Source organism: Anomaloglossus baeobatrachus, chromosome 8 (assembly GCF_048569485.1).
Source record: "Anomaloglossus baeobatrachus isolate aAnoBae1 chromosome 8, aAnoBae1.hap1, whole genome shotgun sequence".
NCBI classification, from domain to species: Eukaryota; Metazoa; Chordata; class Amphibia; order Anura; family Aromobatidae; genus Anomaloglossus; species Anomaloglossus baeobatrachus.
The window spans coordinates 254,798,584-254,820,301 of record NC_134360.1 but is presented as its reverse complement, the minus strand read 5'-3'; the positions used below and the strand labels follow the sequence as shown (position 1 = coordinate 254,820,301).

General features: G+C 52.3%; 1 protein-coding gene across 1 annotated transcript in view; it reads left to right on the top strand.

Moving 5' to 3' along the window:
* Positions 1-21,718, top strand: part of NRDC (nardilysin convertase) — an 86,568-nt gene that overhangs the window by 48,933 nt on the left and 15,917 nt on the right. Inside the window, exons 24-25 of the mRNA XM_075320570.1 lie at positions 12,726-12,864; positions 12,945-12,992. Coding sequence (XP_075176685.1) covers positions 12,726-12,864; positions 12,945-12,992 — 187 coding nt within the window. The remainder of the gene's footprint in view (positions 1-12,725; positions 12,865-12,944; positions 12,993-21,718) is intronic.

The following is a 21,718-nucleotide window of genomic DNA, read 5'->3' as shown; positions in this document are numbered from 1 at the left end:
GCTGGACCCAGTGTCCAAAAGTAGACCCCCCGATTTCCAAACTTGCAGCTAGATCCATAGTTGCAGTGGAGGATGGCGCTTCACTTAAGGATGCCAATGACAGACAGATGGACCTTTGGTTAAAATCTGTCTATGAAGCTATCGGCGCGTCGTTTGCTCCAGCATTCGCAGCCGTATGGGCACTCCAAGCTATTTCAGCTGGTTTAGCAAAAGTGGATGCTGTCATACATCCAGCGGTGCCGCAAGTGGCGTCCCTTACCTCGCAGATGTCTGCGTTTGCGTCTTACGCTATCAATGCGGTCCTAGAATCTACCAGCCGCACCTCAATGGCGTCCGCCAATTCGGTAGTTTTGCGCAGAGCCTTGTGGTTAAAGGACTGGAAAGCAGATGCTGGTTCCAAAAAATGTTTAACCAGCTTGCCTTTATCTAGAGATAGACTGTTTGGCGAGCCATTGGCTGACATCATTAAACAGTCCAAGGGTAAAGACTCTTCCTTACCCCAGCCCAGATCAAGCAAACCTCAGCAGAAAAAATGGCAGCAGAGGTTTCAGTCCTTTCGAGGTTCGGGCAAGACACAATTCTCCTCGTCCAAAGGGACTCAGAGGATGCAAAGAGTCTCAGATTCCTGGCGGGCTCACGCACGCCCCAAGAAAGCAAATGGAGGAACCGCTTCCAAAGCGGCTACCTCATGACTTCCAGCCCCCCCCCTCCGCATCTCCGGTCGGGGGCAGGCTCTCCCGCTTTTCCGACATTTGGATGTCACAGGTCAAAGACCGGTGGGTGACAAACATTTTGTCTCGCGGGTACAGAATCGAGTTCAGTTCTCGTCCTCCAGCTCGGTTCTTCAGAACCTCCCCACATCCAGACCGAGCAGATGCCCTGCTGCAGGCGGTGGACTCCCTAAGAGCGGAAGGAGTAGTGGTTCCTGTACCGCCTCAGGAACAAGGGCGAGGGTTTTACTCCAATCTCTTTGTGGTTCCAAAAAAGGACGGCTCGTTCCGTCCTGTTCTGGATCTAAAGCTGCTCAACAAACATGTGCACGCCAGACGGTTCCGGATGGAAACCCTCCGCTCTGTCGTTGCCTCAATGTCTCAAGGAGACTTCCTTGCCTCAATAGACATCAAAGATGCTTATCTCCACGTGCCAATTGCTACAGAACATCAACGTTTTCTACGTTTTGTGATAGGAAACGACCATCTTCAGTTCGTAGCTCTGCCATTCGGTCTGGCGACAGCCCCCCGGGTCTTCACCAAGGTCATGGCGGCGGTGGTAGCAGTCTTGCACTCTCAGGGACACTCGGTGATCCCTTACCTAGACGATCTACTTGTCAAGGCACCCTCTCAAGAGGCATGCCAACTCAGTCTACATGCTACGCTGGAGACTCTACAGACGTTCGGATGGATCATCAACTTTCCAAAGTCGAATCTGTCACCGTCACAGTCGCTAACGTATCTTGGCATGGAGTTTCATACTTCCGCTGCTGAACAAGCAGCGGTCCCTACAGACAGGGGTGCAATCCCTCCTTCAAGGCCAGTCGCACCCCTTACGGCGCCTCATGCACTTCCTCGGGAAGATGGTGGCAGCCATGGAAGCAGTTCCCTTTGCGCAGTTTCATCTGCGCCCACTTCAATGGGACATTCTCCGCCAATGGGACGGGAAGTCAACGTCCCTGGACAGGAAAGTCTCTCTTTCCCAGACGGCCAAGGACTCTCTACAATGGTGGCTCCTTCCCACCTCATTGTCTCAGGGGAGATCCTTCCTGCCCCCATCCTGGGCAGTGGTCACGACAGATGCGAGTCTGTCAGGGTGGGGAGCAGTGTTTCTCCACCACAGGGCCCAGGGGACGTGGACTCCGCAGGAGTCCACCCTTCAGATCAATGTTCTGGAAATCAGGGCAGTGTATCTTGCCCTACTGGCCTTCCAACAGTGGCTGGAAGGAAAGCAGATCCGAATCCAGTCGGACAACTCCACAGCGGTGGCATACATCAACCACCAAGGAGGGACGCGCAGTCGGCAAGCATTCCAAGAAGTCCGGCGCATTCTAATGTGGGTGGAGGACACAGCATCCACCATATCCGCGGTTCACATCCCAGGCGTAGAAAATTGGGAAGCAGACTTCCTCAGTCGCCAGGGCATGGACGCAGGGGAGTGGTCCCTTCACCCGGACGTGTTTCAGGAAATCTGTCGCCGATGGGGAGTGCCGGACGTCGACCTAATGGCGTCCCGGCACAACAACAAGGTCCCGGCATTCATGGCGAGGTCGCGCGATCAAAGAGCTCTGGCGGCAGACGCATTAGTTAAAGATTGGTCGCAGTTCCGGCTCCCATACGTCTTCCCACCTCTGGCACTCTTGCCCAGAGTGTTACGCAAGATCAGATCCGATTGCAGCCGCGTCATACTCGTCGCCCCAGACTGGCCGAGGAGATCGTGGTATCCGGATCTGTGGCATCTCACGGTCGGTCGACCGTGGTCACTGCCAGACCGACCAGACTTACTGTCCCAAGGGCCGTTTTTCCATCAGAATTCTGCGGCCCTGAACCTGACTGTGTGGCCATTGAGTCCTGGATCCTAGCGTCCGCAGGATTATCTCAAGGAGTCGTAGCCACAATGAGACAAGCTAGGAAGTCAACGTCTGCTAAGATCTACCACAGAACGTGGAAGATTTTCTTATCCTGGTGCTCTGCACAGAGAGTATCCCCTTGGCCATTTGCATTGCCCACCTTTCTTTCCTTCCTGCAATCGGGGTTGGAAAAGGGCTTGTCGCTCAGCTCCCTTAAAGGGCAAGTCTCGGCACTATCTGTGTTTTTTCAGAAGCGTCTAGCACGTCTTCCTAAGGTGCGCACGTTCCTACAGGGGGTCTGTCATATTGTGCCCCCGTACAAGCGGCCGTTAGATCCATGGGATCTGAACAGAGTACTAGTTGCTCTGCAAAAGCCGCCCTTCGAGCCTCTAAAGGACGTTTCCTTTTCTCGCCTGTCACAGAAAGTGGCGTTTCTTGTTGCGATCACATCGCTTAGGCGAGTGTCTGAGCTGGCAGCTCTGTCATCCAAGGCTCCCTTCCTGGTGTTCCACCAGGACAAGGTAGTGCTGCGCCCCATTCCGGAGTTTCTCCCTAAGGTCGTATCCTCGTTTCATCTTAATCAGGATATATCCTTGCCTTCCTTTTGTCCTCAGCCGGTTCACCGGTATGAGAAAGACTTACGTTTGCTAGATCTGGTGAGAGCACTCAGAATCTATATTTCTCGCACGGCGCCTATCCGCCGTTCAGATGCACTTTTTGTCCTTGTCGCTGGCCAGCGCAAGGGGTCGCAGGCTTCTAAAGCCACCCTGGCTCGATGGATCAAAGAACCAATTCTGGAAGCCTACCGTTCTGCTGGGCTTCCGGTTCCTTCAGGGCTGAAAGCCCACTCAACCAGAGCTGTGGGTGCGTCCTGGGCTTTGCGACACCAGGCTTCGGCTCAACAGGTGTGCCAGGCAGCTACCTGGTCGAGTCTGCACACTTTCACCAAACATTATCAGGTGCATACCTATGCTTCGGCGGATGCCAGCTTAGGTAGAAGAGTCCTGCAGGCGGCAGTGACATCCCCGTAGGGGAGGGCTGTTTTGCAGCTCTAACATGAGGTATCTCTTTACCCACCCAGGGACAGCTTTTGGACGTCCCAATCGTCTGGGTCTCCCAATAGAGCGCTGAAGAAGAAGGGAATTTTGTTACTTACCGTAAATTCCTTTTCTTCTAGCTCTTATTGGGAGACCCAGCACCCGCCCTGTTGTCCTTCGGGATTTTTTTGTTGTTTGCGGGTACACATGTTGTTCATGTTGAACGGTTTTTCAGTTCTCCGACGTTATTCGGAGTTAATTTGTTTAAACCAGTTATTGGCTTCCTCCTTCTTGCTTTGGCACTAAAACTGGAGAACCCGTGATACCACGGGGGGGTATAGCCAGAAGGGGAGGGGCCTTGCACTTTTTAGTGTAGTGCTTTGTGTGGCCTCCGGAGGGCAGTAGCTATACCCCAATCGTCTGGGTCTCCCAATAAGAGCTAGAAGAAAAGGAATTTACGGTAAGTAACAAAATTCCCTTCTTTAGAGGCCTGAGAGAACAAGCAATCTCCATATCAGAGGAGATGGCTGTTGGAGGTGTAAGTGGGACTTCACACCTTTCCAGATGCTGGCATCTGAGAAGTACCTCAGTGTGTGAAGGGACAAGGGAGGGGGGTTGCCCTCAGGGGGGTGATGAGAGAAATGATGACTGGACATCATCATTCCTCTTAATATCCCAGGATTTCCCTCACACCTTCCCCCTTTTGAGGGCGCTAGGGGGCAGCACACTCCGGTGTTCCCCCGTGCGCCCGTCCGCGACCTCTCCTTGTCGGGACAGCCCGTCTGCGTTACCGTGGTCATGGCCCCTTTTGTGGCGAATGGTGAAGTGGTATTGCTGGAGCGCAAGGCTCCATCGCAACAACCTCCCATTTGTCCCAGAGACTGTGTGTAACCAGCTGAGGGGATTGTGGTCCGTCTCCACGATGAAGTGGCGCCCGTATAGATAGGGTTGCAGACGCTGCAGGGCCCACACTATGGCCAGGCATTCCTTTTCCATCGTGGAATAGGCCACCTCCCTCGGTAACAGCTTCCTGCTCAGGTACAAGACTGGGTGCTCTTGGCTCGCAGAGTCCACCTGGCTGAGCACCGCACCGAGGCCGAAGTCACTGGCCACGGTCTGTACTACAAACGGCCGCGTGAAGTCGGCTGCCTGTAGCACTGGCGGGCTGGACAGGGCGTCCTTTAGGGCCCGGAAAGCTGTCTCGCAGTCCATTGTCCAATCGACTGCAGAGGGCAGCTTCTTCTTGGTGAGGTCCGTCAAGGGCTTTGCCAGGCTACTATAGCGTGGAACAAACCTCCTATAGTACCCGGCGGTCCCCAAGAAGGACATCACCTGCTTCTTGGTCCTGGGGGTGGGCCAGGATGCGATGGCCTCCACTTTCTCAGGCTCAGGCTTCAGTGTTCTCCCGCCTACCCGGTGACCGAGGTACTGGACCTCGCTCATGGCCACCTGACACTTTCCCGGCTTGATGGTCAAACCTGCCCGGTGGATCCGCCTGAGCACCTGTGCTAGATGCTCTAGGTGGTCCTCCCAGGTGGGACTGAAGACGGCAATGTCATCCAGGTACGCGGCCGTGTACCCTTCAAGTCCCGTGAGCAGGGTGTTGACCATCCGCTGGAAAGTGGCAGGGGCATTCCTCATCCCAAATGGCATCACCGTGGACTCGTACAGTCCAAATGGGGTAATAAAGGCAGAGCATTCCCTGGCCTTGCGAGTCAGGGGGATCTGCCAATATCCCCGGCTCAGATCCATGATGGTCAGGTACTGAGCCCCGGCCAACTGATCGAGCAGGTCATCGATGCGTGGCATTGGGTACGCATCGGCGACCGTGACAGCATTGAGCCCCCTGTAGTCCACGCAGAACCGAGTGGTTCGGTCCTTCTTAGGGACGAGGACTACAGGCGAGGCCCAAGCGCTGTTGGATGCCTGGATCACCCCCAGCTTCAGCATCTCGTCAATCTCCTGGCGCATGTGTTGCTGCACCTCCAGGGAGACCCGATATGCTGAACGCCGGATCGGGGGATGATCCCCAGTGTCCACGTGATGGACAGCCAAGTCAGTCCTTCCGGGCTGGTTGGTAAACAACCCCCGGAAGGGGTGTAGGGTGGCCCACAGCTGGGACCGTTGGTCCTCCAAGAGCTGGTGGCCAACCTCCACATTCTCAATGGATCCGCCTGCCCTAACCTGGGCTAGCATATCCAAGAGGGTTTCCGCTTATCCCTCCTCGGGCAGGTTGCACACGGGGAGCGCACACGCCTCCCGCTCATGATGTGCCTTCATCATGTTCACATGGAAGGGCTTCCGCCTTCCACGGGCAGGGTCCAGGGTGACCAGGTACGTCACAGGGTTGAGCTGCTGGTACACGAGGTATGGGCCTTCCCAGGCTGCCTGAAGCTTGTCCTGTGGTACGGGGACCAGTACCCACACCTTTTGACCCACTTGGTAGGTCCTCTCACAAGCGTTCTGGTCGTACCAACGCTTCTGATCGGCCTGGGCTTGAGCCATATTTTCGTGTACCAGTTGCGTCAAGGCCTGCATTTTGTCCCGGAAGCGCATTACATACTCGATAACAGACACTCCAGGGGTGGCCAAATCCCCTTCTCAAGCCTCTTTCACCAGACCCAGGGGGCCCCGCACACGTCGCCCGTACAGGAGCTCAAACGGTGAGAATCCCGTTGAGGCCTGTGGAACCTCCCGGTAAGCAAAGAACAGGTGTGGGAGATACCGCTCCCAGTCACGCCCGTGGGAGTCGACCAACATCTTAAGCATCTGCTTTAAGGTGCCATTGAACCGCTCACACAGGCCATTAGTCTGTGGATGGTACGGGCTGGCCACCAGATGTCGCACCTGGACTTGCTTACAGAGGGCCTCCATCAGCTGGGACATGAATTGGGTCCCCCGGTCAGTGAGCATTTCCTGGGGAAAACCCACTCGGGAGAAAATCTCCAGCAATGCGGTGGCCACCTTGTCAGCCCGAATGGACGACAAGGCCACTGCTTCAGGGTACCGGGTGGCATAGTCCACTACCATCAGTATGAAGCGTTTCCCGGAGCTGCTGGGGATGGCCAGCGGGCCGACCAGATCCACAGCCACCCTCCTGAAAGGCTCATCGATGATTGGCAGAGATACCAGTGGGGCTTTGGGGTGTGGCCCCGTCTTCCCCACTCTCTGACAGGTGTCACACGAACGGCAGTAGGCAGCCACATCGGCCCCCATTTTTGGCCAGTAGAAATGCTGGTTTAACCTGGCCTTGGTCTTAGCGATCCCTAGGTGTCTGGCCATCGGAATCTCATGTGCGATCCGAAACAACTCCGTCCGGAACGGATAGGGTACCACCAACTGTCGGTCCCTGGGCCACGCCTCCGGTGAACCCTGCTGGACCGTGACCCGGTACAGCCTTCCTTGGTCCCAGACCACTCGCTCCGGGTCCGAGTCCGAGGGAGGCTGTGCCGCCTGCCCCTTAAGAGCTTTCAGGCTGTCGTCAGCTTCTAACGCTGCCTGAAACCCCTGACTAGATGTGGCCAGAATCGACGAGACTGTCACATCTTCGGTCAGTACCCCGGGACCTGTGTCCTGGCCTCCGCCTGACTCGGCTGCCACTTGGTCAGAAGGGGAAGAGCTATCGGACCTCCGGGAGGCCCCTTGGCTTCCAGCACTCCCACTGCGGGTGACAGCGGCCACAGCCGCTGCGACCGTGGATCGTGCCTGCTCCTCCTCCGTTCCTGACCAAGTCGCCGGTTCAGGCAGACCTACCTGGCTTCCTGACACCCCGGTTGTGGGGGAACCCTGCACCGAGATCTTACCTGGGAGCACTTCCGCTCCGGGACCGGCCCCAATCTCACCTGCTTGTTCCCCCCCTGCAGCAACAGAACCCCGCTGTGAAATTTCTGGTGACCCCCACATTTGCTGCGGTAGCCCCCACCCCACACGCTGGCTCTCTCCCTGCAGCACCCTGCTCTCTGCTTATCCCTGCAGAGGGCAACAGATCCCAGCTCACTGGCTGATCAATTGTAGAGGCATTGTCACACCTTTCTCCAAGCCCCTCCCCTGTCACAGCTGCAGCTGTGTGTGTGTCTATGGGGTCTGTGCAAGCAGAAAAATCAGAGTTCACTCCCTCCTCCCTTACATCATTCATAGATAACACATTAACATTGTCAGGGGGTATGTCCGTACTGGCTGAAAGTTCAGCCCTTGGGGGGGGCCCAAACTGGGAGGTTATCTGCCCCAAATCTGTCCCAAGTAGCACGTCTGCGGGGATCCGATCAGTTACCCCCACCTCCCTCACCCCTCGTCCTGCGCCCCAGTCCATATAAACGCTGGCGATGGGCAGCGCCGGGTCAATGCCTCCAATTCTGGAGACAGCGAGGGTTTTTCCAGGTACCAAGTCTTGGGGGGACACCATCTCAGGCCGCACCAGAGTCACCTCCGAGGCGCTGTCTCGCAGTCCTATGGTCACAGACCGGCCGACGGTGACAGGTTGGAAGCTGTTCAGGGACCTACCACCACCCCCACCCACACAATACACCTTGGGCGTCCCTTGGGACAGGGACAGGGCCGGGGCCTTGGGACGCTGAGGGCACATAGCCTTGAAGTGTCCAGGTTGGTTGCACTGGTGGCACCGTCTTGGTTCTGCCACGGGCCTGGAGAGGGGAGTTGAGGGGGACACCCCCTGCGGTCTAGGGGCAGGTGGGGCAGTCGCAGAATTCATCTTACCCCCACTCCAGGTGCTGCTGGTGGCCGCTCTCCTGGCCTCAGGAGCCCGATTGTTGGTGTAGTCATCGGCCAGGGCAGCTGTAGCCGTGGACCCCTTTGGCTTCTGGTCTCGGATGAACTGACGGAGATCCTCAGGGCAGTTCCACAAGAGTTGCTCTGTGATGACCAAGTCCAGGATGTCCGGTCCGGTGGTAAGCTGCAGGCCTTGGGTCCAGTGGTCGGCAGCTCGGGCAAGTGCCCGCCGGTGGTCAGCCCAGGAGTCCTTTGGTCCCTTCTGTAGGCTCCGGAACTTCTTGCGGTAGGACTCCGGAGTGAGGTTGTACTGTTGGATCAGGGCCCGCTTGATGGTGTCATAGCCTTGATCTGCCTCAGCAGGCAAGTCCCCAAGGATTTCCAGGGCCTTACCCCTTAAACGGGGGGTCAGGTATTTGGCCCACTGATCCTTGTCCAGATGGTGCTGCAGGCAAGTCCGTTCAAAAGCAGTCAGGAAAGAGTTCAAGTCTCCATCCTTCTCCAGCACTGGGAAGTCCTCAACACGGACCTTTGGAAGTTTGGTGTCTTGAAGGTCACGTGTGGCTGATGAGGGCTGGAGCTTGGCTAGATGCAGCTGGTGGTCACGGTCTGCCTGTCGCTCTCGCTCTCGCTCTTCATGCGCTGCCTGCCGCTCCGCAGCCTCACACGCTGCTCTGCCCTGCGCTCTGCCCTGCGCTCTGCCAGGAGTTGCTTGTAGCCCTCCCGGTCTCCAGCCTGGAGTAGGGCCATAGCCATTTGAAGAAGGCTATCCGAGCCTGCCAGGCTCGGTGGAATGGCACGTGGTGATCTGCGGCACGCTGCGGAGCCTGGTGATTCACTGTCCATTGCAGAGCAGAGGGCTGGCATCTGGCTCGTTGAGGACCCTTGGGTGAGCTGCTCCTCATCTTGTCCATAATTGCCAGGTTGTGCGCTGTCCTCTGCAGAACGGTTCTCTGGCGTCTGGCTCCTGGAGGACTCGTGGTCAACCTCCTCATTGCTGTCCACAGCACCGTCCTCCCTCTCTTTGGCTCCTGCCTTAGCATTGGCCAGTTGCATAGCTCTGCTCCTGGTGCCATCAGCCATTCTTGCAGACTTTGGTCACTGACACAGAACTGCCACCTGATACACCCACACACCTTACAGTACCTGCACTCTGACACTCTAGTGTTGGTCTGGTCTGAAGACCCCAGCAGCCACATCTGCTGCAGGCAGTCTTTAGTGTCTGGGAGTATGGGTCTCACACTCACACACACTATTATCTCGATCCCACCGCTATGCCACCAATATGTCACGAACCACCAGGGGGGGTCACTCAGAACTCCCCCGTGCTGGCCACCAATGTTACGATCGGGGGGTAACAAGCAGGAGTCACCCCTCCTTTATACCTCCCGACCGACAGACAAGAGCACGTGACGCGCTCTCTAGCGGCCCTCTTATAGTCAGGCCAATTATGGAATTGCCCGACAATAAGCAAGGATGCCGCTATACTACTTATGCCGATTATTGAAGGGTCCCCGGTGAGAGTAGGGTATATATTCCCCCGACCTCCGCGGGCGGAATATATAAAATCTTCCCGAATCTCACTGGCCTCCCCACAATAATCCTTGGCACACACTCGCTGCCACCAACCGCTTCACGGTAACTATTAGCCGAACACACAGACGTGGGATTCAAGATCGAGATAACAGAACAGCCCAAGATTAATTATATAATTTAATCAGCCTAAAGCACACTAGAAACTACAATATATACAATAGGGGATCTACAGAATATACAGTTATGTCAGAGTACAGTTACAATCAAAGCATGGTTTACAAACAGGCATACACAGTTCCAGCAGTTACCTTGTGCATCTGGCCACAGGGGGGCGCTGTAGACCAGGTTTCCAGGATCTCCCTCACAGGTCTTCCCTGACCAGACCCCCGAGCAAAAGAACACTGGGAAATGGCCGAAGTAGGGTTATCAACCTGGGCAAATCTAGGTCCCCTCCTACCTTAGTGACCTCACAGGGAAGCACTGCCACTCCCCCTGCATTGAGTCAGAGTAATATCCCAGAAGGGGCTATTACCTGCAACTCCGGACTGGGAGGTCCGATCGGGACGGTTCTGGTGCCATCAGATCCGCCCCGGTCCCCTCTGCATTTTGAGTCCAAGCACGACTCATTTACCGGACTCCTACTAGCAGTGCTCTATATCTCGCCGCCCCAGGGTGCCACATAGACGTCGAAGATATGCACAGATTCGGCTTGAAGTCCCGATTCTAACGATGTAGGAGGTGTATGACTGAGACGCACGGTAATATAATAACTGGGTATGATATTACGGAGCCAGCAGTATGCTCTCCTGCGGGGACTAGCTACTTTTGGTTTTGCTAGGTCCCTGCCCACTCTCTTTGATGAGTGGACACAGCTCTTCCTCTCTCTCTTTGTTTTTAGAGGCCTGAGAGAACAAGCAATCTCCATATCAGAGGAGATGGCTGTTGGAGGTGTAAGTGGGACTTCACACCTTTCCAGATGCTGGCATCTGAGAAGTACCTCAGTGTGTGAAGGGACAAGGGAGGGGGGTTGCCCTCAGGGGGGTGATGAGAGAAATGATGACTGGACATCATCATTCCTCTTAATATCCCAGGATTTCCCTCACAACTTGTTTTACTTTTGTTTAAAAAAAGCAGATCACAGATGGCACAAAACTAAAGTAATTTCAAATGACAACTTTCTGGCTTTAAAAAAAAAAAATCATGAAAACATAATGTGCAGCCAGTAATGGATATTTTTCAAGACCAAACAGGGGGAAAAATTATGGAATCCCTCAATTATGAGGAAAAAATTATGGAATCGCCCTGTAAATTTTCATTCTCAAAACTAACACCTGCATCAAATAAGATCTGCTGGTTAGTCTGCATCTAAAAAGGAGTGATCACATCTTGGAGAGCTATTGCACCATGTGGCCTGACATGAATCATGGCTCCAACACTAGATATGTCAACTGAAACAAAGGAGAGGATTATCAGACTCTTAAAAGAGAGGGTAAATCATCACACAATGTTGCAAAAGATGTTGGTTGTTCACAGTCAGCTCTATCTAAATTTTGGACCAAATACAAACAACATGAGAAGGTTGTTAAAGGCAAACATACTGGTAGACCAAGGAAGACATCAAAGTGTCAAGACAGGAAACTTAATACAATATGTCTCCAAAACAGGAAATGCACAACAAAACAAATGAGGAACGAATGGGAGGAAACTGGAGTCAATGTCTGTGACCGAACTGTAAGAAACCACCTAATGGAAATGGGACATACAGAAAAGCTAAACAAAAGCCATGATTAACACCTAAACAGAAAAAACAAGGTTACAATGGGCTAAGGAAAAGCAATCCTGGACTGTGGATGACTGGATGAAAGTCATATTCAGTGATGAATTGCGATTCTGCATTGGGCAAGGTGATGATGCTGGAATATTTGTTTGGTATCGCTCCAATGAGATATATAAAGATGACTGCCTGAAGAGAACATGTAAATTTCCACAGTCATTGATGATATGGGGCTGCATGTCAGATAAAGGCACTGGGGAGATGGCTGCCATTACATCTTCAGTAAATGCCCAAGTTTACATTGAAATTTTGGACACTTTTCTTATCCCATCAATTGAAAGGATGTTTGGGGATGATGAAATTATTTATCAGGATGATATTGCATCCTGCCATAGAGCAAAAACTGTAACAACGATCCTAGAAAGAAGACACATAGGTCAATGACATGAATGCAAATAGTCCTGATCTCAATCCAATTGAAAATCTTTGGTGGAAGTTGAAGAAAATGGTCCATGACAAGATCCAACCTGCAAAGCTGATCTGCAACAGCAATCAGAGAACGCTGGAGGCAGACTGATGAAGAGACTGTCTGTCACTCATTAAGTCCATGCCTCAGAGACCGCAAGCTGTTATAAAAGCCAGAGGGGGTGCAACAACATACTAGTGTTGGATTGGAGGGGTCTTTAGTTTTTCATGATTTTGTCCTCATAATTGAGTGATTCCATAATTTTTCCCCGTTTGAGCTTGAAAAGTAACCGTTACTGGCTGTACATTAGGCTTTCATGATTTTTTTTAGTGTTTCTTAAAGCCAGAAAGTTGACATTTGAAATGACTTTAGTTTGTGCCGTCTGTGATCTGCTTTTATTATACAAAAGTAACAACTGAATGATCATCCTCAGACCAGGGGAGGCCAGAATTTTTGCCACGGGTTGTACAACAAAGACATTAGATAGTCATTTTATTATGCTTTGCTGGAGCTGGGAGGGGGAATTAAATCTGTAAAATGGCTCCATCAATTGTGAAGCAGGTGGCATTGCCCGGCTTCGGCATTTTTTCTTGTTCCCTCTACCTGACATGATCTCTTCTTCATTAGTAAGCTGCAGTCTCTGCCTCTGAAGACCAAGGTCCCGGTGCAGTTCCAGGTGGTGGAATTGCCGACTCTTCACCATCTGTGTAAACTGAAGTCTCTGAATAAAGGCGATTCCAACTCTGAAGTCACCGTGTATTACCAGGTGGGGGCAGGACAGGAGCAGAAGGCAGGGGGTTGTTGCAGTTAATTTTTTAATTAATATATTTATTTGTTTCTGTGCAGTCTGGTGCTAGGAATTTACATGACTACACCCTGATGGAGCTGCTGGTGGTAAGTAAATTTAGGTCCTTGTCCCAATGTATTAGAATTATTTTTACATTTTAGATTTTGGATTTTAAGCGTCACATGACTATAGCGTCCCTTTAGACTGTGGTTACACGGTGACTTTGGCCACAACGAAAGTGTCGCTGCTACATCACTGCCCAATACAAGTGAATGGCTTCATATCACGACCATGACAAGCAAGTTTCCAGAAGTTCATCCGCATTGGATTTTTATTACTTGCTTTACTGCGACCTCATTCACTTCTATTACCGCAACACCTAGGGACTTTGGTCGCGCAATAGGTTTAGCCCCGGCCGTATTCTCATATTTATTACAGCCACAAGTCCCCAGCCTGACCGCAGGTGTCTCTTGACCTGAATGAGCAGCCTCATGTATGACAATAAGCAAGTTCATTGGGGTCATAAGCCCACTGTAAAAAAAAAAAAACGGCAAAGACATTTCCAACATTTTCATTTGCATAAGGAATCATTTCTTATCAGTTAAAGCGCACCAATCCCCAGGATTTTCCTATACAACCTAAAGCCAGTGCTATACTGGCACTATCAGGCTATGTCTATACATACAGTGCTATACTGGTGCTATCATGCTGACTCTATACATACAGTGCTATACTGGCGCTATCGGGCTGATTCTATACATACAGTGCTATATTGGCGCTATCAGGCTGAGTCTATACATACAGTGCTATACTGGCGCTATCAGGCTGATTCTATACATACAGTGCTATACTGGCGCTATCGGGCTGATTCTATACATACAGTGCTATACTGGCACGATCAGGCTGATTCTATACATACAGTGCTATACTGGCGCTATCGGGCTGATTCTATACATACAGTGCTATACTGGCACGATCAGGCTGATTCTATACATACAGTGCTATACTGGCGCTATCGGGCTGATTCTATACATACAGTGCTATATTGGCGCTATCAGGCTGAGTCTATACATACAGTGCTATACTGGCGCTATCAGGCTGATTCTATACATACAGTGCTATACTGGCGCTATCGGGCTGATTCTATACATACAGTGCTATACTGGCGCTATCAGGCTGATTCTATACATACAGTGCTATACTGGTGCTATCAGGCTGAGTCTATACATACAGTGCTATACTGGCGCTATCAGGCTGGTTCTATACATACAGTGCTATACTGGCGCTATCAGGCTGGTTCTATACATAACATTAGTGGTCAGCTCGGATGTTTAGGTTTTGAAACACAAGCAAGTAAAATGTATAAAATGAGCAGCTTTTTAAGTGTCAGAGCTGGCGATCAGCCGATATCCTCCCTGTTATTTATGCTAATTCTATTATAGAATCGTTTTACTGACTAGAAGGACCTGTGCTGATGTCATACTCCTGTGACCAGAAGGGGCAGGGCCTTAGGCAACAGAAAAATAATGTTGCTTCCTGGTATCAGCTATGTTGCTTGAGGCCCCGCCCCTTCTGGTCACATGGGTATGACATCAGCACAGGTCCTTCTAGTCAGTTAGTAAAACGATTCTATAATAGAGTTAGCATAAAAAACGGGGAGGAACAACAGGCAGCGGGCGGAAATCACTATAAATACCCCGTCCCAGCTATCAGCTTCTCGGCAGCTGCTGCCACTCAAAAAGCTGCTCATTTTACAAACTTTACTTGCTTGGGTTTCAAAACCTATACGTCCTAGCTGACCACTAAAGATATGTATAGAATCAGCCCGATAATGCCAGTATAGCACTGTATGTATAGAATCAGCCCGATAATGCCAGTATAGCACTGTATGTATAGAATCAGCCTGATAGTGCCAGTATAGCACTGTATGTATAGAATCAGCCTGATAGAGCCAGTATAGCACTGTATGTATAGAATCAGCCTGATAGAGCCAGTATAGCACTGGATGTATAGAATCAGCCTGATAGCGCCAGTATAGCACTGTATGTATAGAATCAGCCTGATAGCGCCAGTATAGCCCTGTATGTATAGAATCATCCTGATAGTGCCAGTATAGCACTGTACGTATAGACTGAGCATGATAGTGCCAGTATAGCACTGTATGTATAGAATCAGCCTGATAGCGCCAGTATAGCACTGTATATATAGAATCAGCCTGATAGTGCCAGTATAGCACTGTATGTATAGAATTAGCCTGATAGTGCCAGTATAGCACTGTATGTATAGAATCATCCTGATAGTGCCAGTATAGCACTGTACGTATAGACTGAGCATGATAGTGCCAGTATAGCACTGTATGTATAGAATCAGCCTGATAGCGCCAGTATAGCACTGTATGTATAGAATCAGCCTGATAGTGCCAGTATAGCACTGTATGTATAGAATCAGCCTGATAGCGCCAGTATAGCACTGTATGTATAGAATCAGCCTGATAGCGCCAGTATAGCACTGTATGTATAGAATCAGCCTGATAGTGCCAGTATAGCACTATATGTATAGACTCAGCCTGATAGTGCCAGTATAGGACTGTATGTATAGAATCAGCCTGATAGTGCCAGTATAGCACTGTATGTATAGAATCAGCCTGATAGCGCCAGTATAGCACTGTATGTATAGAATCAGCCTGATAGCGCCAGTATAGCACTGTATGTATAGAATCAGCCTGATAGTGCCAGTATAGCACTGTATGTATAGAATCAGCCTGATAGCGCCAGTATAGCACTGTATGTATAGAATCAGCCTGATAGCGCCAGTATAGCACTGTATGTATAGAATCAGCCTGATAGCGCCAGTATAGGACTGTATGTATAGACTCAGCCTGATAGTGCCAGTATAGCACTGTATGTATAGAATCAGCCTGATAGCGCCAGTATAGCACTGTATGTATAGAATCAGCCTGATAACGCCAGTATAGCACTGTATGTATAGAATCAGCCTGATAGCGCCAGTATAGCACTGGCTTTAGGTTATATAGGAAAATCCAGGTGATTGGGGGCTTTCATTCTGGAGAGCACAGAGGGGCCTCATAGAATGTATTTATGTAGCCGCTTGTTGGAGACCATAGTACGCGCTGTGAGTGCAGGGCCGTGGTTGTCGTGTTCATCTTCCATTGAAAGGAATAATCTGATTTCTTTTTCGCTCCTAATTGGGAGACCCAGACAGTGGGTGTATAGCTACTGCCCTCTGGAGGCCGCACAAAGAACTACACTTAAAAGTGTAAGGCCCCTCCCCTTCTGGCTATACACCCTCCCGTAGGAGTACAGATTCCTCAGTTTTAGCTTTGTGCGCAAGGAGGTCAGACACGCACGCATAGCTCCATTGTTTTTAGTCAGCAGCAGCTGCTGACTATGTCGGATGGAAGAAAAGAGGGCCCATAAACAGGGCTCCCAGCATGCTCCCTTCTCACCCCACTGTATGTCGGAGGTGTTTGTAAGGTTGAGGTACCCATTGCGGGTACGGCGGCAGGAGCCCACATGCTGATTCCTTCCCCATCCCTTTTACAGGGCTCTGGGTGAAGTGGGATTTACTGGTCTCCAGGCACTGAGACCGGGCTCCATCTACAGCCCCTGGAGAAGATGCTGGATGGAGCGGAGTACATCAGGGACATGGCCCTGCATCCTCAAGGTACTCTGTGTCCCCGTGCAGGCGCTCACACCGCAGCATGCTGGGTGTTGTAGTGCGCCGGGGGACATCAGCGCTACGGCGCTTGTGCCATGGCCTCATTCAGCTTAGCTGAAGCAGGCACACTTCCAGGAATCGGTCGCGCCGGCCGCTGGGACTGCGGCGCGGCTGGCACTTGTGGTGCGCCGGGGACTTCAGCGCGGCCCGCGCTTTTACGGCGGCCGCGCTGATAACTCGAGTCCCCGGCTTTTGCGGCCTGCTTCCGTTCGTTCCCGCCCCCGGACCTGCCAGTCAGGAGAGGGGCGGGACGCTGGCCACATCTAGAAATCGGTCATGCCGGCCGCTGGGACTGCGGCGCGGCTGGCACTTGTGGTGCGCCGGGGACTTCAGCGCGGCCCGCGCTTTTACGGCGGCCGCGCTGATAACTCGAGTCCCCGGCTTTTGCGGCCTGCTCCCGTTCGTTCCCGCCCCCAGACCTGCCAGTCAGGAGAGGGGCGGGACGCTGGCCAGTGCATCAGCGCTGAGGGCTGGAGTCGTTTTTACATACTCCAGCCCTCACAATCGGCACAGAGGGGACACTGTTTCCCGCACTTTTGTTTGGGAACTCCCACGGACCGCCCCTCTCCACAGACGCCGGCAGCCATTCCTGCTGACACGCTGAGCTGCAGAGGGGAGCCGGGGAGACCCAGACAAGGAATTCTGCAGCCTCTTACCCGCTATTCAGCGGGCGGTAAGCAGCCCTCAGGGCTCACCCCTCTTGTGCCAGTAGTATTCTTAGTATTTTGTTGCTACAAATACTTGGTATTACATAGCGCTGGTCGCCCTTTGGCTATAGACTCTCTCACATTCAGAGAGCCAGCAGCATGTCGTCCGCAAAACGCAAGGGTGCCAAAGCACAGACATTATATGCTTCCTGCACCGCATGTGGGACTTTTCTACCGGCAGGCTCCACGGACCCCCATTGTGTGCAGTGCTCGGCCCCTGCGGCGCTTGCACAGCCAGGGCCTCTGCTGGACGTGACCCAGGGTGTACCACCTGTGAATGCTGTCCAGGTGACAGGCACTGAGTTTGCAGCTTTTGCTGACAGAATGTCTCTCACTATGTCACAAATTCTTGACACATTGCGAGCTAGGCCTGTACTTCAGGCCACGGACACTGTGCAATCATTGCCCCCTGGTCCCCCTCAGCTCCAAGCTCCGGGACGGGCATATACACCTCAGGGTGAAGACTCTGACTCGGACGATGGCCCCGGGCAGCCTAAGCGGGCTCGCTATGACGGGCCTTCACATTCATCTCAATGGTCAGGATCCCAGCGAGATGAATCTATGGGTGATGAGGCGGACGTAACTGATCAGGATTCTGATCCTGGAACCGCTCTCAATCTAGATACACCAGATGGTGACGCCATAGTTAATGATCTTATATTTAACATCAATAAGATGTTAAATATTTCCCCACCAGCTCCTCTTGTGGAGGAGTCAGCTTCGCAGCACGAGAGAATCCATTTCAGATACCCTAAGCGTACTTTAAGCACTTTTCTGGACCATGCTGACTTTAGAGACGCAATCCAGAAACCCCACGCTTATCCTGAAAGGCGTTTTCCTAAACGGCTTAAAGATACACGCTATCCTTTTCCCCCTGAGGTGGTCAAAGGTTGGACCCAGTGTCCAAAAGTGGATCCTCCAATTTCCAGGCTTGCAGCTAGATCCTTGGTTGCAGTTGAAGATGGAGCGGCACTTAAAGATGCCACTGACAGGCAGATGGAGCTCTGGCTGAAATCCATCTATGAAGCGATTGGAGCGTCATTAGCGCCTTCTTTTGCAGCCGTATGGGCACTCCAAGCTATCTCAGCCGGGCTTGCGCGAGTTGACTCCGTCACACGTGCATTTGCCCCGCAGGTAGCACCATTGACCTCGCAAATGGCGGCATTCGCGTCGTACGCGATTAATGCTGTTCTTGACGCTACAAGCCGCACGGCAGTGGCGTCAGCCAACTCCGTTGTTTTGCGTAGGGCCCTGTGGTTGAGACATTGGAAAGCAGATTCTCATTCCAAGAAGTGCTTAACCAATTTGCCTTTTTCTCGTGACCGATTGTTTGGAGAGCGTTTGGATGAAATCATCAAACACTCCAAGGGTAAGGACTCATCCTTACCGCAACACAGACAAAACAGACCCCAACAGAGGAAGGGTCAGTCTGGTTATCGGTCCTTTCGAGGACCGGGCAGGTCCCAATTCGCATCGTCAAAAAAGACTCAAAAAGACCAGAGACGCTCAGATTCTTGGAGGTCTCAGTCACGCCCAAAAAGGGCAGCCGGAGGAACCGTTGCCAAAACGGCGTCCTCCTGACTTGAGGTCTCCGATTCCCACACCCGCGGTCGGTGGGAGGCTTTCCCACTTTGGCGACATCTGGCTGTCACACGTCAAAGACCGTTGGGTGAGGGATATTCTGTCTCACGGGTACAGGATAGAGTTCAGTTCTCGTCCGCCAACTCGTTTCTTCAGAACTTCTCCCCCACCAGACCGAGCCGATGCTCTGTTGCAGGCGGTGGCCGCTCTAAAAGCGGAAGGAGTGGTGACCTCCGTCCCTCTTCAGGAACAAGGTCACGGTTTTTACTCCAATCTGTTTGTGGTCCCAAAAAAGGACGGGTCGTATCGACCCGTCCTGGATCTAAAGTTGCTCAACAGACACGTAAAAGTCAGGAGGTTCCGGATGGAATCCCTACGCTCCGTCATAGCCTCAATGTCTCAAGGAGATTTTCTAGCATCAATAGATATCAAAGATGCGTATCTCCACGTGCCGATCGCACCAGAGCATCAGCGTTTCCTACGCTTCGTCATACACGACGAACACCTGCAGTTCGTAGCGTTACCTTTCGGTCTGGCAACAGCCCCCCGGGTCTTCACCAAGGTCATGGCAGCAGTAGTAGCTGTTCTGCACTCGCAGGGTCACTCGGTCATCCCGTATCTAGACGACCTGCTTATAAAGGCACCCTCTCAAGAGGCATGCCAACACAGTCTGAAAGTGGCACTAGACACTCTCCAGAGTTTCGGGTGGATTATCAACTTTCCAAAGTCTCATCTAACCCCGACCCAATCTCTGACTTATCTTGGCATGGAGTTTCATACTCTCTCAGCGATAGTGAAGCTTCCACTGGACAAGCAGTGCTCGCTGCGGACTGGAGTGCAATCTCTCCTTCAGAGCCAGTCGCACTCACTGAGGCGCCTCATGCATTTCCTAGGAAAGATGGTAGCAGCAATGGGGGCAGTCCCGTTCGCGCAGTTTCATCTGCGCCCTCTACAATGGGACATTCTACGCCAATGGGACGGGAAATCGACGTCCCTCGACAGGACTGTCTCCCTCTCTCAGACTGCCAAGGACTCTCTGCGTTGGTGGCTTCTCCCCACCTCATTGTCACAGGGAAAGTCGTTCCTTCCCCCGTCCTGGGCAGTGGTCACGACGGATGCGAGCCTATCAGGGTGGGGAGCGGTGTATCTCCACCACAGGGCTCAGGGGATGTGGACTCTGGAAGAGTCCACCCTGCAGATCAATGTTCTGGAAATCAGAGCAATCTATCTTGCCCTGCGAGCCTTCCAACAATGGCTGGAAGGCAAACAGATTCGGATTCAGTCGGACAATTCCACGGCGGTGGCGTACATCAACCACCAAGGGGGAACACGCAGTCGCCAAGCCTTTCAAGAAGTCCAACGGATTTTGACGTGGGTGGAAAGCAGAGCGTCCACCATATCCGCAGTTCACATCCCAGGCGTGGAAAACTGGGAAGCAGACTTTCTCAGTCGCCAGGGCATGGACGCAGGAGAATGGTCCCTTCACCCGGACGTGTTTCAGCAGATCTGTTGCCGCTGGGGGACGCCGGACGTCGATCTGATGGCGTCACGACACAACAACAAGGTCCCAGTTTTCATGGCACGGTCTCACGATCACCGAGCACTGGCGGCAGACGCCTTGGTTCAGGATTGGTCGCAATTCCGACTCCCCTATGTGTTCCCACCTCTAGCATTGTTACCCAGAGTTCTCCGGAAAATCAGGTCCGACTGCCATCGAGCCATACTCGTCGCTCCAGATTGGCCAAGAAGGTCGTGGTACCCGGATCTGTGGCATCTCACGGTAGGCCAACCGTGGACACTACCAGACCGTCCAGATTTGCTGTCTCAAGGGCCGTTTTTCCATCTGAATTCTGCGGCCCTGAACCTGACTGTGTGGCCATTGAGTCCTGGATCCTAGCGGCCTCAGGTTTATCTCATGAAGTTGTTGCCACAATGAGACAGGCTAGAAAACCATCCTCAGCTAAGATCTATCACAGAACGTGGAAGATATTCTTAGCGTGGTGCGTGGCTCAAGGGTTTTCTCCCTGGCCATTTGCATTGCCAACTTTTCTTTCCTTCCTGCAGTCTGGGTTGGAAAAAGGCTTGTCGCTTAGCTCTCTTAAGGGTCAAGTCTCCGCGCTATCCGTATTCTTTCAGAAGCGCTTGGCACAGCTTTCTAAAGTACGCACTTTTCTCCAAGGAGTTTGTCATATCGTTCCTCCTTACAGACGGCCATTGGAACCCTGGGATCTGAACAAGGTTCTCATTGCTCTCCAGAAGCCGCCTTTCGAGCCTTTGAAAGAGGTTCCCCTTTCTCGGCTTTCACAAAAGGTAGTTTTTCTTGTGGCGGTCACGTCTCTTCGAAGAGTGTCCGAGCTAGCGGCGTTATCTTGCAAATCTCCCTTCCTGGTGTTTCACCAAGACAAGGTAGTACTGCGTCCAATTCCAGAGTTTTCTCCCAAGGTGGTTTCTTCCTTTCATCTCAATCAGGATATCACTTTACCATCTTTGTGTCCGCATCCAGTTCACCAATTTGAAAAGGGTTTACATCTGTTGGACCTGGTGAGAGCACTCAGGATTTACATTTCTCGCACGGCGGCTCTACGCCGTTCTGATGCGCTCTTTGTCCTAGTCGCTGGTCAGCATAAGGGATCGCAAGCTTCCAAATCCACCCTGGCGCGGTGGATCAAGGAACCAATTCTTCACACATACCGTTCTGCTGGGCTTCCGATTCCATCTGGACTGAAGGCCCATTCTACCAGAGCCGTGGGTGCGTCCTGGGCATTGCGGCATCAGGCTACGGCTCAGCAAGTGTGCCAGGCGGCTAC